This window comes from Zerene cesonia, chromosome 18 (genome assembly GCF_012273895.1).
Source record: "Zerene cesonia ecotype Mississippi chromosome 18, Zerene_cesonia_1.1, whole genome shotgun sequence".
Classification (NCBI taxonomy): Eukaryota; Metazoa; Arthropoda; class Insecta; order Lepidoptera; family Pieridae; genus Zerene; species Zerene cesonia.
In genome coordinates, this window is record NC_052119.1 from 6767014 (window position 1) to 6779709 (window position 12696).

Below are 12696 nucleotides of genomic sequence, written 5' to 3' on the forward strand. Positions count from 1 at the left end.
AGTAATAAATGTTATTTGCAGTTAACAATTTTCTTTTTTCTTTATTACAATATTTATGGCAAGACTAGGTATATATCATTATATTTTACTAGCGGTTCGCCCAAGATTCGCCCGTGGTACATGTATAGGCTATGTCACTAATTGAAGTAGAAGCATTCTTAAGGTGAAAGCATTTTTGAAATCGGGCCAGTAGTTTTCTCTTTATAATATTAGTGCAGATGAGCACCTTGTCATTGAATACCATAATGCTGTTTAATTGATACAAAAAAAAGTTAAAAAAAACTGAAACCTGACTACGTAAAAATAAAATAAATGTAAAGTTTATCGAGCGAATGATTGCAAGTAAAGCAGTGACAAAACCTAGTTATTATTATGTTATTTATTTAAAATTATCATTAAATCATTAACCCTTTTATGTGATACCCGACACACTTGAACATAAATTGCCTCCAGAGAGCGCCATATTCATAATATAAGTGTGACAGCACATAGCCTATAACCATCGGACAATCGCTTCTAATGATACATCATTTGTTGCTTTAAGATTAGTAGTTTAAAAGTGAAGAAGGAACACATGAACATACAAACAAACGAACATACCGGTCAAAATCATAACCCTCCTTTTTCCGTAGTCGGTTAAAAAGTCAACAATTGTTTATTATTTTATTACGACATTTTATATTAAAGCATACAGCCCAATATATACATAAATAAGGCTTTTAGATAGACATAACAATTTATAAATTCCTAAGCAAATTTATTATACATACTTCATGGACGCCTTCAGTGACACCAATAAAGCAATCTAGCGTATCCGCCAACATGGTGCGAACTGGTTCCGAGTCTGGTTGCATATTTAATATATTTTGCAGTTTGTCCGTCAATGCCACTGTACTTGTTAATAGCCTGTTTCGCACTTCACCTGGAAATTTTAAATATTTCACAAGTTATTCCAAATAAAACATTAATTTTATCGAAAATAATTGAAAGGCTTATGAAAAAAAAAAACTTATTTTATGCTTGACAACCCTATGGAATAAAAATTATTCACTCCTATTTCTATTGATTATTTTCTGAATCGGGTCTGGTTAGAATTCAATACAAATTCGTTAGAAAAAATATATTATAAATGGACGCTATTATGCTCATGCTACCTTCAGAATACGTAGCGGCAATAGCAAATGCTCTATGTAGCTCTCTTCGTATATCTCCCGGTAAATTACTGCCAGAAGCTTCCCAGGCAACTAAAGACAAAAACTCTTCACAACTTGCTAATGGACTTTCCCTGAAACGTGATGCAACGTAATTGATTTATTTATTTGATGCAGCAATAATATGACTTACAATATTAACATATAATATGTCATATTATATACTGATAGGCACATATAATATTGAAAAATAAGGTGTATAACATTGTTTAATTATCATGATTTTTCATGTGTGCGTGAGCACGTGCGTTTCAACTCGCATGTACGCAATTTTTATGGGCATATGCCTGTGTGTAACTGCACTGCATCGGTTGGTTTTTATCACACGACGTATATACAATGTGTGCGCGTGTATGAGCATGCGTTCACTCGCGGTGCGTGTGCGCAAGCATGGCCAGCAGTTGCATGTGTGCGTTTATAACGCGCGTTCCCTAATCAGTGTTTACGTCGTGTGCCTGTGCGCGTGTGTGCGCGAGCGAGGCCAACAGTTGGTGTCTGTGTCGCGCGTTAACTATACAGTGTTCACGTCGTGTGCGTGCGCATGTGCCTTTGTACGCGCTCCCTTACGGTGCGTGTCTGGCCAACAGTTGCGTGTGTGTGTGTCTGTGTCGCGCGTCCACTGTTCACGTAGCGCGCGTGCGCGTGTGCGTGTGCCTTTGTGCGCGCTTCCTTGCGGTGCGTGTCTGGCCAACAGTTGCGTGTGTGTGTCTGTGTCGCACGTCCACTGTTCACGTAGCGGGCGTGCGCGTGTGCGTGTGTGCGCGCTCACTTGCGGTGCGTGTGCGCGAGCGTGGCCAGCAGCTGCGTGGCGTGCGCGGCGGCGGGCGGCTGCGCGGCGAGGTGGCGCAGCACGGCGGCGGCGCGGCGCGCGGCCCGCCGCGTGGCCCACACCGCGCCCTGCGAGCCCGCGCCGAACGCGCTCTCCAGCACCTGCGAGCCGCTCACATTTCAACTCCCCTTGCTTTTATCCCGCGGCTTCACTCAAGTAGTCCAACAAAAATATAGATAATAAATACGAAAATTTCCTCATACAGTTCTCGTTTCTTGTTCCTCGGGTCACAAACTATCCAAATCGGTTCAGACGTTTAAGCGTGAAGAAGAGACGAATATGTCGACTTGGTAACTTTTGCATTTACATATAATTAATACTAGCAGAAATGTAGGGATTTCTCAGAAAATATATGATGAAACTCTACTTGTGTTTTAATTTAAAATAATTGGCTGTCTTATTGACAACGTATTTTTAAATGAAATGTCAGGATTAGATAGATATGCAATAAAATAATATAAGCTTTAGTCTAATATTAAATAATTGTCAATGTTTGTTATGATGATGTGGAGTTATGCACCTCAGAATATTGAGACGATTGTTGCATCAAATATGAATTAGCCCAAATTTTCAAGAGCCATGATAATGTTGCAGAAAGTTCTGGACTCGACACACATCCCAGACCGGCTTCTAACGCCACACACTCATACGCACTAATTCTAAATATTTCGCCCACTAACCTGAAAATTATTTAAGTGATTAAAATAAATAACTTACAATAGTATAGATGTATGGCATATAATATCTTTAATGCTTTCTAAGATAAATGGTAAGCATAACTAGTATTCTCTTGTGCTTGATTTCACGCAAGTAACGTCAAAGACCGTTAAAGTCTTAAATTTCTAAAAGCATTATTAGGTGAAAATAAAATCATGGGAAAAGAACAAAAACTTTTGTCATTTTAATTAATGAATAGAAGTTACCGTTGCATATTATAGATAATTAACAAAAAGAAAAAAAAGAGAAAATATTATGTTTCTAAATTTTTTGGCTATAACATAAAAGTATATTTACAAAAATGTTCTTCATCAACCTACTTCAGTACAGAATCCACATTTTCCGTATTATTGCTTTCGCCAAATAAGTACCGTAGCGAGGCTTCCACATTAGCATTCTCTGACATACTGAACTGCACTATCTCTTGTGGAATAAGTACTGTTTCACCTTCTACACAATCTACTGCTATGAAGTGACCTTTAAAAGAAAAATAATTTGTTAAATATACACATTAAGATTGTTTAAAACATAACTGGATACATTGTTCCGCAAATAGATGAAAAAAGTGTTATATTCTTCTGAGTTTGGGAGGAAATTCCAGTTAAAAAATCTTTTTTTATAAAAAAAACCCCTCATTTAGAAACTTTTGAATTTTTTACATAAAAACTAACTACTGCTTTTAAACAAAGTACAGTAAAATGACAATTTTTGCTTTATTTAAACAAGACATAGACTAGGCTAAACTCTGTATAATAAACCCCATTGTATCAAATTATTTGATATAATGAATTATCAGTTCATTCCCATCAGTATCTTTATATGGAGAATGCTCTGATAAATAAAACTTAATTTCTGAATTATAATAAGAACTTTTTGTTCAACGCTTCAAAATTAAAAAAAAAAATTAAGTATTCAAAAAATATTTCTTACCAGTTATCATAAGAATCCAATGCAGATCTTCAAATAAACTCACTAGTTGTTCTCCTCCATTAACTGGTAATTTTCCCATATGCATCAAATTCAGCTGAGATTCAAGCCTATGACATAATTGTTTCACTTGATAGAGATTTAAATTTATGACAATTCCTTTTAAAAATACATTTTTTTTTTAAATTAATTTATAGAATATGAAATATCATTAGAACTTGTCAAAAATTGCCTATTTTTTGATAGTGGATTTATGTAATGAATTTAATTCAATATTATTATATTCATACTAGCTGCGCCCCGCGGTTTCACCCGCGTAAGTCCGTATCCCGTAGGAATATCGGGATAAAAAATAGATGTTGGCCGATTCTCAGACCTACCCAATATGCTTACCAAATTTCAGAGGAATCGGTCAAGCCGTTTCGGAGGAGTATGGCAACGAAAACTGTGACACGAGAATTTTATATATATAGATATTTAGCCAAAGATTAATATTATAAACTCAAAATATTCTTACCTCTTGCTCCTATCAGTCAGTAATGTAAACAACACATGACAGCAGTGGGCCGGAGCTTTTCGAGCTATAGCACCTATAGTGAGCAGCACATTACTGTGCAATTGCCGCTCATCCTCTTGTACATCATCCTTGATATCCTCAGTGCATCCATCACTACTCTCTGTACCTCTGATTGATCAATGAATATAAATAAAAAAATTATATTTTATAAAGCTTTTCACACTAGTGACACTATTGGATCTTGTTGATTATAGTAACAGCTTGTGAAAAGGAAATGATCAATATAACAGAATATATATGAATTCATATTTAAATTGAACATGTTTAGTTGTACAGTTTATAGGAACATTATCAAAAATAACTATACTTTTAACTTGAGCTATTTGTTAGGGAATGTTTTTGTAAACGCTAACACCACCAATAAACATTTGAAGAGGTGTAAGGCTATTTGCACAGAGCTTCTCTCTGCTAATGGATGGCCGACTTTAAAAAGTGTGGGTTAACGTGATGATTGAGGAGAAGAGGAAAAGAAAACAACTGGCAAGGGTAAGAAAAAGGATACCCTGGGCCTCTGGTTTCCCCACTCACCGAGCAAAGCACAGTAGCTACTTATTGTAAAAACTGATGCAGCCATTTCAGAAAGACTGGTTTTCTTTTTCTTTATAAATATTGCTGATAGGAATAGTTCTGCATCTTGCAACACTTGTTTTTTGCCTTATAAACGAACTAGCTGCGCCCCGCAGTTTCACCCGCGCAAGTCCGTATCCCGTGGGAATATCGGGATAAAAAGTTGCGTATATGTTATTCCAGTTGTCCAGCTGACTACGTACCAAATTTCATTGCAATTGGTTCAGTAGTTTTTGCGTGAAAGAGCAACAATCACACACACATCCTTACAAACTTTCGCATTTATAATATTAGTATAAACTAATTATAATAATTTATAACTCCAAAACTATACCTAGTTCCATCTGGAGGTGCCAGCCTGCATTGAAGATATGTGTTAAATATTTCTATACAAGGGTTCATGAGGGCCTCATTTGAGAAGCCATCGGTATCATGAACAAGAGAACTCCAGGTGTGAAGAAATTTATTTAATGCCTCTCTCCAGACTGTATCTTCATTTATCTTAAACACAGAATGTCTTCGTTGTAAAATAAATTCATGATATGAAAATGTAATATTTGTAATGCCATTAACATAATAAAAACGAAGATTAAATGTGAAAAATGTGTTTCTAAACCTGAATCTTATCAAAAAAAAGCTAAAGAACAAACTAAATTTACTTAAAAATAAATCTTTCAGAAGGTATCTAATACATTTTAACAAAAATATAATTTGGGTAATTTTCTTTTACCTAGGCAAAACTAAATTACGATGCAGGTTTCATCTAGTAAAAGAATTTTTGAAATCAAATCAGTTTTTTTTTTAATTAAAAAATTAATCATTGCATACAATCAATCAAATAATTAACTTCTTTGTAATATCAGTAATGTATAGATTAAAACAATGTCACTTAAAGTTTAAAATACTTACACCTTCTTCAATTACAGACCCTCTTATACAGTGACATGTATAAGTTGTTAAATTTTGCAAAAAAGTTGGGGGAGATGCTGCTATCATTGGAGGTGTGAAAAATTGTACAAGCCTTCTGTAAATATCTGCAATTCCAAGCATTTCCCTATCAGCTGGTTGTATATAAGCCAGCATCCTCATAAAGTTGTTAACATAATTTTCTAAATACTGCTCTTTGAGGTTATTTGCAGAAACTACAACACCACTTAAACTAGCCAATTGTACTAGGCAAGTGAGAGATGGATTTGCTAAATCTGGATTCTGTCTTACATGCAAGTGAATCTCAAAGAATAAAGCTATTAATTCTGGTTTCATTATAGTGTCTTTCCAATTTAGACTAAGCCGTAATGCTGGAGCACTGTCACTCTCATATATAGCTTCAAATGCACCAATCAATCTCTTTGAAAGTAGTGGTGAGACATGACTCCAGCATAATATAGACTCAACAATAGTTAACAGCTGTTTTGTCAACAATGCTTGATCCCCTTCTGGGCGAACTCCAGAATGAACAATCTGTTCCAAAACTCCAACTATGAACCTAAAAATTCTCTTCAGATCTGTTGCTTCAAATGACTTTTTCAGCCAGAAATGTACTTCCCAAGTTAGACCTACATCAGCAGATTTTACTGTTATAGCATATTCTTGCATTAAAGCTTGAATCAGTGCACAGGCTAGTTTTTGTTGGCCTATAGGAGACCCTAGTATAATTTTTTCTAACTCATCAAGCAATGCTTTTCTTTCTCTTCCAGAATCATTGATACTGCCTCTTTTTATTATAACTGCAATGGTCTAAAATAAATGAACAAGGTATATATTACTTTTTATTGCAGATAATAAGATTAATTCAATCGAATAGGTATATACATTACATTTATCAAAAACAAAGTGATTCATTTTACCTGCAACAATTTTTCTTTAAGAAAAGGTGGTGTGTCTTTTCTTAATAAATAGTTGAGTAAATAGTCACGAAGAGAAGAAATATCGTTTTCACTAAGTAAATTCCATTCTCTAATTAGTGCAGACTTAAACAAGCCTGCAGCTTCAAATAAAACATAGTCAGAGGAAGACTTTTCCAAAAGCTCCCTACATAATTGATATGGATTTTTTGTACTCCGAAACTCAAGAAATACGCTTTCAGCTTGATGTCTTTGTTCTGAAGTGACTAAATTCGGCGGTGCCTGTGGAAACATTTAACAAAATACGTAAACAAAAAATAAGTGTATACTTTGTAAACATATACTCTTAAGGTACTTCAACCTCCAGAATAAGCCAATATTTACCATGAGCATTTGAGCTGCTGCTTCCAAAGTTTGAATGGCTGTATTATCCATGGTGTTTATGTTGAAAAATTATTGACATGTAACTAAAATTATGAATGAATATTGTATCTGCTTTTATGGCAACCACATAATAACGAATTATTGTATATTTCAGTTCGTTATTATTTTATTCCAATAAAGATTAATGATACAACGCGCCGGTAAAATTCAATTCGTATCAACATTAGCAAGATAATTGTTCACCAAGTTCTTCATTTTTGACTTTCATTTTACACAAACTGACATATGTCACAACTCAAGCAAATTATATTTTTAATATTAGATTGCTGGCTTTAAATACAAACATTTTTGTTTATACTACCGAGCGGCAGGCAAACCACCTGAGTTGCTTGCTATGACATAAATAATATATAAATGTACAAACGCTTGCGCATAAGGAGACAAAATATTTGCGAATGTACATGTTAGATGCTATTTCAGTTTATTAGGTGCTATTTTATTTATTAGTTAGTAGCAATTTTTAATTGACGACTTAATTATATCGTCACTGATTTTAGGAAAATGTAATCGCATTCAAGGAGTTAGCACCCTAATGTTTGATAACATTTTGATTTTTAAGAAACGGTGTCACAAGATTTATAAACATTCTCGAATCCATTCGTAGATAATTTCTGAATCCGTTGGTTCTAAATAACTCAATACCAGTATAATTCAGTAACCAATTAAGGGTAGTGTGATGCCTCGAAGTCTCTAATTTCTAAATTAGTTTCTGAATCTAGAAACTTAATTTAGTGACATATTATAATACTAGGTGGACAGCTATCTACATATCAAATTTCATTGCAATCGGTTCAGTTGTTTTTGAGTGAAAGAGAAACAAACACACATACACATACATCCGTCCTCACAAACTTTCGCATTTATATTATTAGTAGGAAGCGTATTTCTTGTATACTCTTACTCTTCGAACTAGGGATCCGCTCCAGCTTCGCCAGAGATAGATGCATATTATATTATAACCTAAAGCACTCAGGTATCAAGTAATTAAGGGGAGAGTATTAGTTTCCGACATTCACACATTCAAAGAAACAAACTTCAGCTTTATATCGTTATTGTAGATAACAAATCAAAATATTACACTTTTATATGAAACTTGTTTTTCACCCGCGCAGTCAAGTTAAAAAATAGAAAGACTCAGGATTGAGATAAAACTATCCTTTTGGGTAATGACCGATTTCGATCAAAGGATTCGGTTCAGTAGTTCTTGAGATAGGAGTAAAACTAATGCAATTTTCATTTCAATATATAGCTCCATTTGCATTTCGAAATAATGTTTTTTATTCAGTCATAAGGAAACTTTAATTACTTCACAACAATATAAAACTATTACGCAGGCAATAATACAACTATAATTATTACAGATTACTAAAATTAATGGTTTTTTTAATGTATATGTGTATATTAATGTGTTACATAATATTGAGACCTTAAAAAATTCATAGCAAAAGTAGCAAGCTTAAGCACTCGTAAGAACATAAGTTAGAACATCTATTAATGTCTGTTTACTAGACTATCTCTAAAAATGTGTTAATGATTATCTCATCTTGATGCTATAAAATTTCACACTGATTTCTTTTCATTTTCGATTCTTTCAAGTCTTTTGTCCAATATTTCTCTGTTTAAACGATGCATACATAAAAACTGTCCATTTAAAAAGAGAACTGGTATATCATGCCTGTACAATCTTAACCATCTTAAGTTTTCTTTATGTGTTATATCAACTTTGACAATTTTTATTCTATTTTTATATGGTTCTAGTTCCTCCATTACAATATCGCACAGAGGACAAGGATCTTTTGTATAAAATGTTATTACAGGCGGACCATCAGTAGCTTCTGGCCTGTAAATAATGAACAGTAATTGTAATGAAATACCAGGATAAATATTGTTGATTTAATCATAAGATAAAATATATAGCATAGAATATATCATACTGCACAACTTAACAAACTCTAACTTAAGTTACCCTGATGAAATAAACTTATTTATTCTTAAATAGCAGCAAGGCACTTTTTTCTATTTATTACAAGTTAAGTTTAAACTTTATAAAAGTAAAAATTTATAAACATGTTCTATACATGGGCTATACCAATATTACATTTATTCTATAATTTATAATACAGATAAAATTAATTCTTTATCAAGATATATAGCCATAACCATAATTCTACCAGGGATTTTCACACACCCAACTTACAATTTTTCAATCATAATAGATGATGCACCACCTCCTCCATTACAAATAGATGCTACACCTTTTTCACCCTTCTTCAATGCATGGCACAAATGAACCACAATTCTTGCTCCAGACATACCAATGGGGTGACCCAGACTTACTGCACCACCATGTACATTCACCTTGGCCGGGTCTAGCCCTAATAATTTTTGATTAGCTACAGCTACTGTACTGAAGGCTTCATTGATCTCCCAAAGGGCTACATCATCTTTACTGACACCAGTCTTTTCTAAGAGTTTAGGGATAGCAATAGCAGGGGCAATTGGAAAATCAATAGGATCACATTCTCCATCTGCAAATCCAACAACTCTTGCGATGGGCTTTACATTCAATCTCTGAGCTGCTTCAGCTGTCATTAATACTAAAGCTGCAGCACCATCATTTAACGTTGAAGCGTTTCCAGCTGTGACTGTACCATTGTCTTTTTGGAAAACAGTTGCAAGTTTAGTAAATTTTTCAAAGTTAACTCTCTTATATTCTTCATCTTCAGAAAACATTACTGGTGGTGCACCTCTTTTCTGTGGCACTGGCACTGGTACTAATTCATCGGCAAATGCCTTAGCCTCATAGGCAGCTGCACTGCGTTTGTAACTGTTAATAGCATATTCATCCTGTTGTTCTCTTGTTATCTCTAATTTCTTAGCTGTATTCTCTGCACAGTTACCCATGTGGAATTTATTATACACATCAGTTAGACCATCAAACACAATACCATCAACTAATTGCATACCACCATATGTAGTGTCACCTCTCTTTAAATAGAAGGGGACGTTTGACATAGATTCCATACCTCCTGCCAACATAATATCTTGAGCACCAGTTTGTAGACCTTGTGCAGCTAGCATTACTGATTTCATTCCTGATGCACATACTTTATTCACTGTAGTGCAAATTGTGCTTTTTGGTAGACCTGCAAATATGACAGCCTGTCTTGCTGGAGCTTGGCCTAAATATCCCGAGCACACATTGCCCATATAAACCTAAAAAAATAATATCTTTGTTACAAATCTTGTTAAAATATAAAAAAAAATTGTACTTCATATTCCAAACTTGAAATATGTTAATTTTCAACCAACTTCTAAAACAGAGGAGTTTCTCAATTTTACTGTATAGTTTTGGCTTTGTCACCTCAGAACTTTTAACTAGGTTACTAGTGCCATTCCTGTGGTCTCATTTAAAATTTTGTCTAGTTCTAGATATTTGAAGGCGGTTTATTTATTGGTTTAATAATAACTACAATCTTATTACATATTAGATAACCAATAACATTAATATAGAAATGAAGAAGAAACATATTTTAATAAGCTATGATTTTTTACTATCTTATCACGATCAGATATCATAAACACACACGCGAAGTGAAAAAATTCATTAAACCAAACATAGCAGGTCGTATAACTGTACAAGTAGAAAGTAGGTATGTAAATTGGAACTAACCTCTTTGATTTCTTCTTTAGGAACGCCGGCTCTTTCGATTGCTGCTTTAACAGCAACAGCCCCCAATTCCGTAGCAGAAAGATTAGCTAGACTTCCTCTAAAGGATCCCATTGGAGTCCTTACTGCTGATGCAATTACCACTTCATTCAGCGAAACTTTAGTAGAATAAGTCGCCATAGCAGTATATATCTGGTAAAAAATCTCTTTTTTAAAACAGTTTCTCAACGTATAAAAATAAAAAAAAAATTGAGAAATATTTTTTTATTGATTTTAATACCTATTTATTTAATTTTAAAATATATTACTACTATACTATCTCCGGGTGCGTAAACTCAATTCGAGTCGATCAGCTCACTCAATTGTTCAAACACGACTAAATTTTTATCGTTTCTTGACGCAGGAAAAAGTTAAGATCTCCAAAGTTAAAAGTACAAACCACAAACCTTGTTCATAGCACGCATTTTGATGTTAATTATCCTACTTCCGTTAGAGAATATCATTGTTAAATTATAAAGAAAAACTTTCGAACAAAGTATTCAGCGAGAACACGTCGTCTGTAGATAACAAATCTCAATAATAATTTGTATGAAAATGTCGCTTATCAACGAATTGTTAAGAATATAATTATTTGCATCTTTATCACAGTCACTCCTAAATTAAACTTTATCTATATGCAGCAAAGTTGAAAATAGGTACCCAACATATTATACTTGCTATATGTTTTGGAAGTTGATCTTTGAACTTTAAATTTTAATAAAATTAAACTGAATACCCATGGAATAAGCTATACTATTTTTTATTTATGGAACATACATTTAAGTAATTAAATTTATCTATTATGAAATGATTTAAATATTTAGATGTTACCGCTGTAGTCTGTTACATGTTCCAATTTAATATACAAATTACTAGCTGTAACCCGCGGCTTCATTCGCGTGATACCCGGATAAATTTTAGCCTATATCCTTATCCAGATTTTAAATCTACTTATCTTTGTGCTAAATTTCATACAGGCACGATAAGCTGCTTTCGCGTGAGAGTAAACAAATATTCATACATCTATCTATCTATACTGAAAAATACGTATTCAATAATTATACTTCGTTATTTTAATTTATTTTTATCAAAATGTTGTATGCAGGTAGATGGGATGGAGTCCGGATTGGCACTGATTATTAATACTATTGAATATCCTACCCTACTATCCTATCCTACTGATTCTATAAATGCGAAAGTTTGTAAGGATGTGTGTGTGTGTTATTATATGAATAACATATTTAACTTTTTATCCCGATATTCCTACGGGATACAGACTTTCGCGGATGAAACCGCGGGGCGCAGCTAGCAATTAATAAATTCACGTCTGTTTGAGAAAAGAATTCAAACATTACTACGCGAATGATTCCAAGTGCTTTAGAAAGTCTAGAAGATATTTTTATTTGGTTTACTATAAAATGTTTATATCTTAAGTCCATAATATTGTGAGTTTTATTTGTGTGTGTTAAATGTGTTTGCAATTTCCAATAAAAAATATCATTTAGTAGGTTTGCCTTATAACGAATTAGTTTTTTTATAAAGGTTTTTTGACATAGGAAACAGCTTTTCCTAGCTTATGTTAAAAGGGTTTTTTTTGTAGTAATAAATGAGAAAGTAAAAAAAAAGTACAAATTCTATTTACGGTAAGCGGAAGCTGTATATTCTCATACATATAATACTTTAATACCTGCACACATTACGAACTAGTTACACTAGCTGTGCCACGTGGTTTTAGCCCCAGATGACAAACAAATGCAAAGTATTTATAAGGATTTTGTGTTATTCTAAGTGGTTATTTTCAGCTGTACTGCCAAATATAATCAATATTGGTTCTGTATGTTTCGCGTGAAATAATAACGAACGTACATCCA

General features: G+C 33.6%; 2 protein-coding genes across 4 annotated transcripts in view; both read right to left on the minus strand.

Annotated features, from left to right (window-relative positions):
* The window catches only part of LOC119833961 (exportin-4-like), a 12269-nt gene extending 4946 nt beyond the window's left edge, over window positions 1-7323 (minus strand). Inside the window, exons 1-11 of the mRNA XM_038358211.1 lie at window positions 7057-7323; window positions 6676-6954; window positions 5738-6565; window positions 5163-5329; window positions 4202-4369; window positions 3688-3794; window positions 3078-3234; window positions 2561-2720; window positions 1981-2141; window positions 1155-1285; window positions 771-922 (exon numbers count right to left, since the gene is read on the minus strand). Coding sequence (XP_038214139.1) covers window positions 771-922; window positions 1155-1285; window positions 1981-2141; window positions 2561-2720; window positions 3078-3234; window positions 3688-3794; window positions 4202-4369; window positions 5163-5329; window positions 5738-6565; window positions 6676-6954; window positions 7057-7107 — 2361 coding nt within the window. The 5' untranslated portion in view covers window positions 7108-7323. The remainder of the gene's footprint in view (window positions 1-770; window positions 923-1154; window positions 1286-1980; window positions 2142-2560; window positions 2721-3077; window positions 3235-3687; window positions 3795-4201; window positions 4370-5162; window positions 5330-5737; window positions 6566-6675; window positions 6955-7056) is intronic.
* A 1672-nt stretch (window positions 7324-8995) lies between these two features.
* LOC119834128 (acetyl-CoA acetyltransferase, mitochondrial) lies at window positions 8996-11447 on the minus strand. 3 transcript variants are annotated; one of them, XM_038358420.1, is made up of 3 exons: window positions 11233-11447; window positions 10790-10978; window positions 8996-10332 (listed from the first exon to the last, which is right to left on the minus strand). In XM_038358420.1, the coding sequence occupies exons 1-3, from the start codon at window positions 11287-11289 to the stop codon at window positions 9310-9312; spliced, it is 1269 nt and encodes a 422-aa protein (XP_038214348.1). In that variant the 5' UTR covers window positions 11290-11447; the 3' UTR covers window positions 8996-9309. The 3 variants fall into 3 exon arrangements, with proteins under 3 accessions (XP_038214348.1, XP_038214349.1, XP_038214350.1); XM_038358421.1 differs by lacking the exon at window positions 11233-11447 and adding an exon at window positions 11067-11220; XM_038358422.1 differs by lacking the exon at window positions 11233-11447 and adding an exon at window positions 11095-11192.
* Window positions 11448-12696: the final 1249 nt, after the last annotated feature.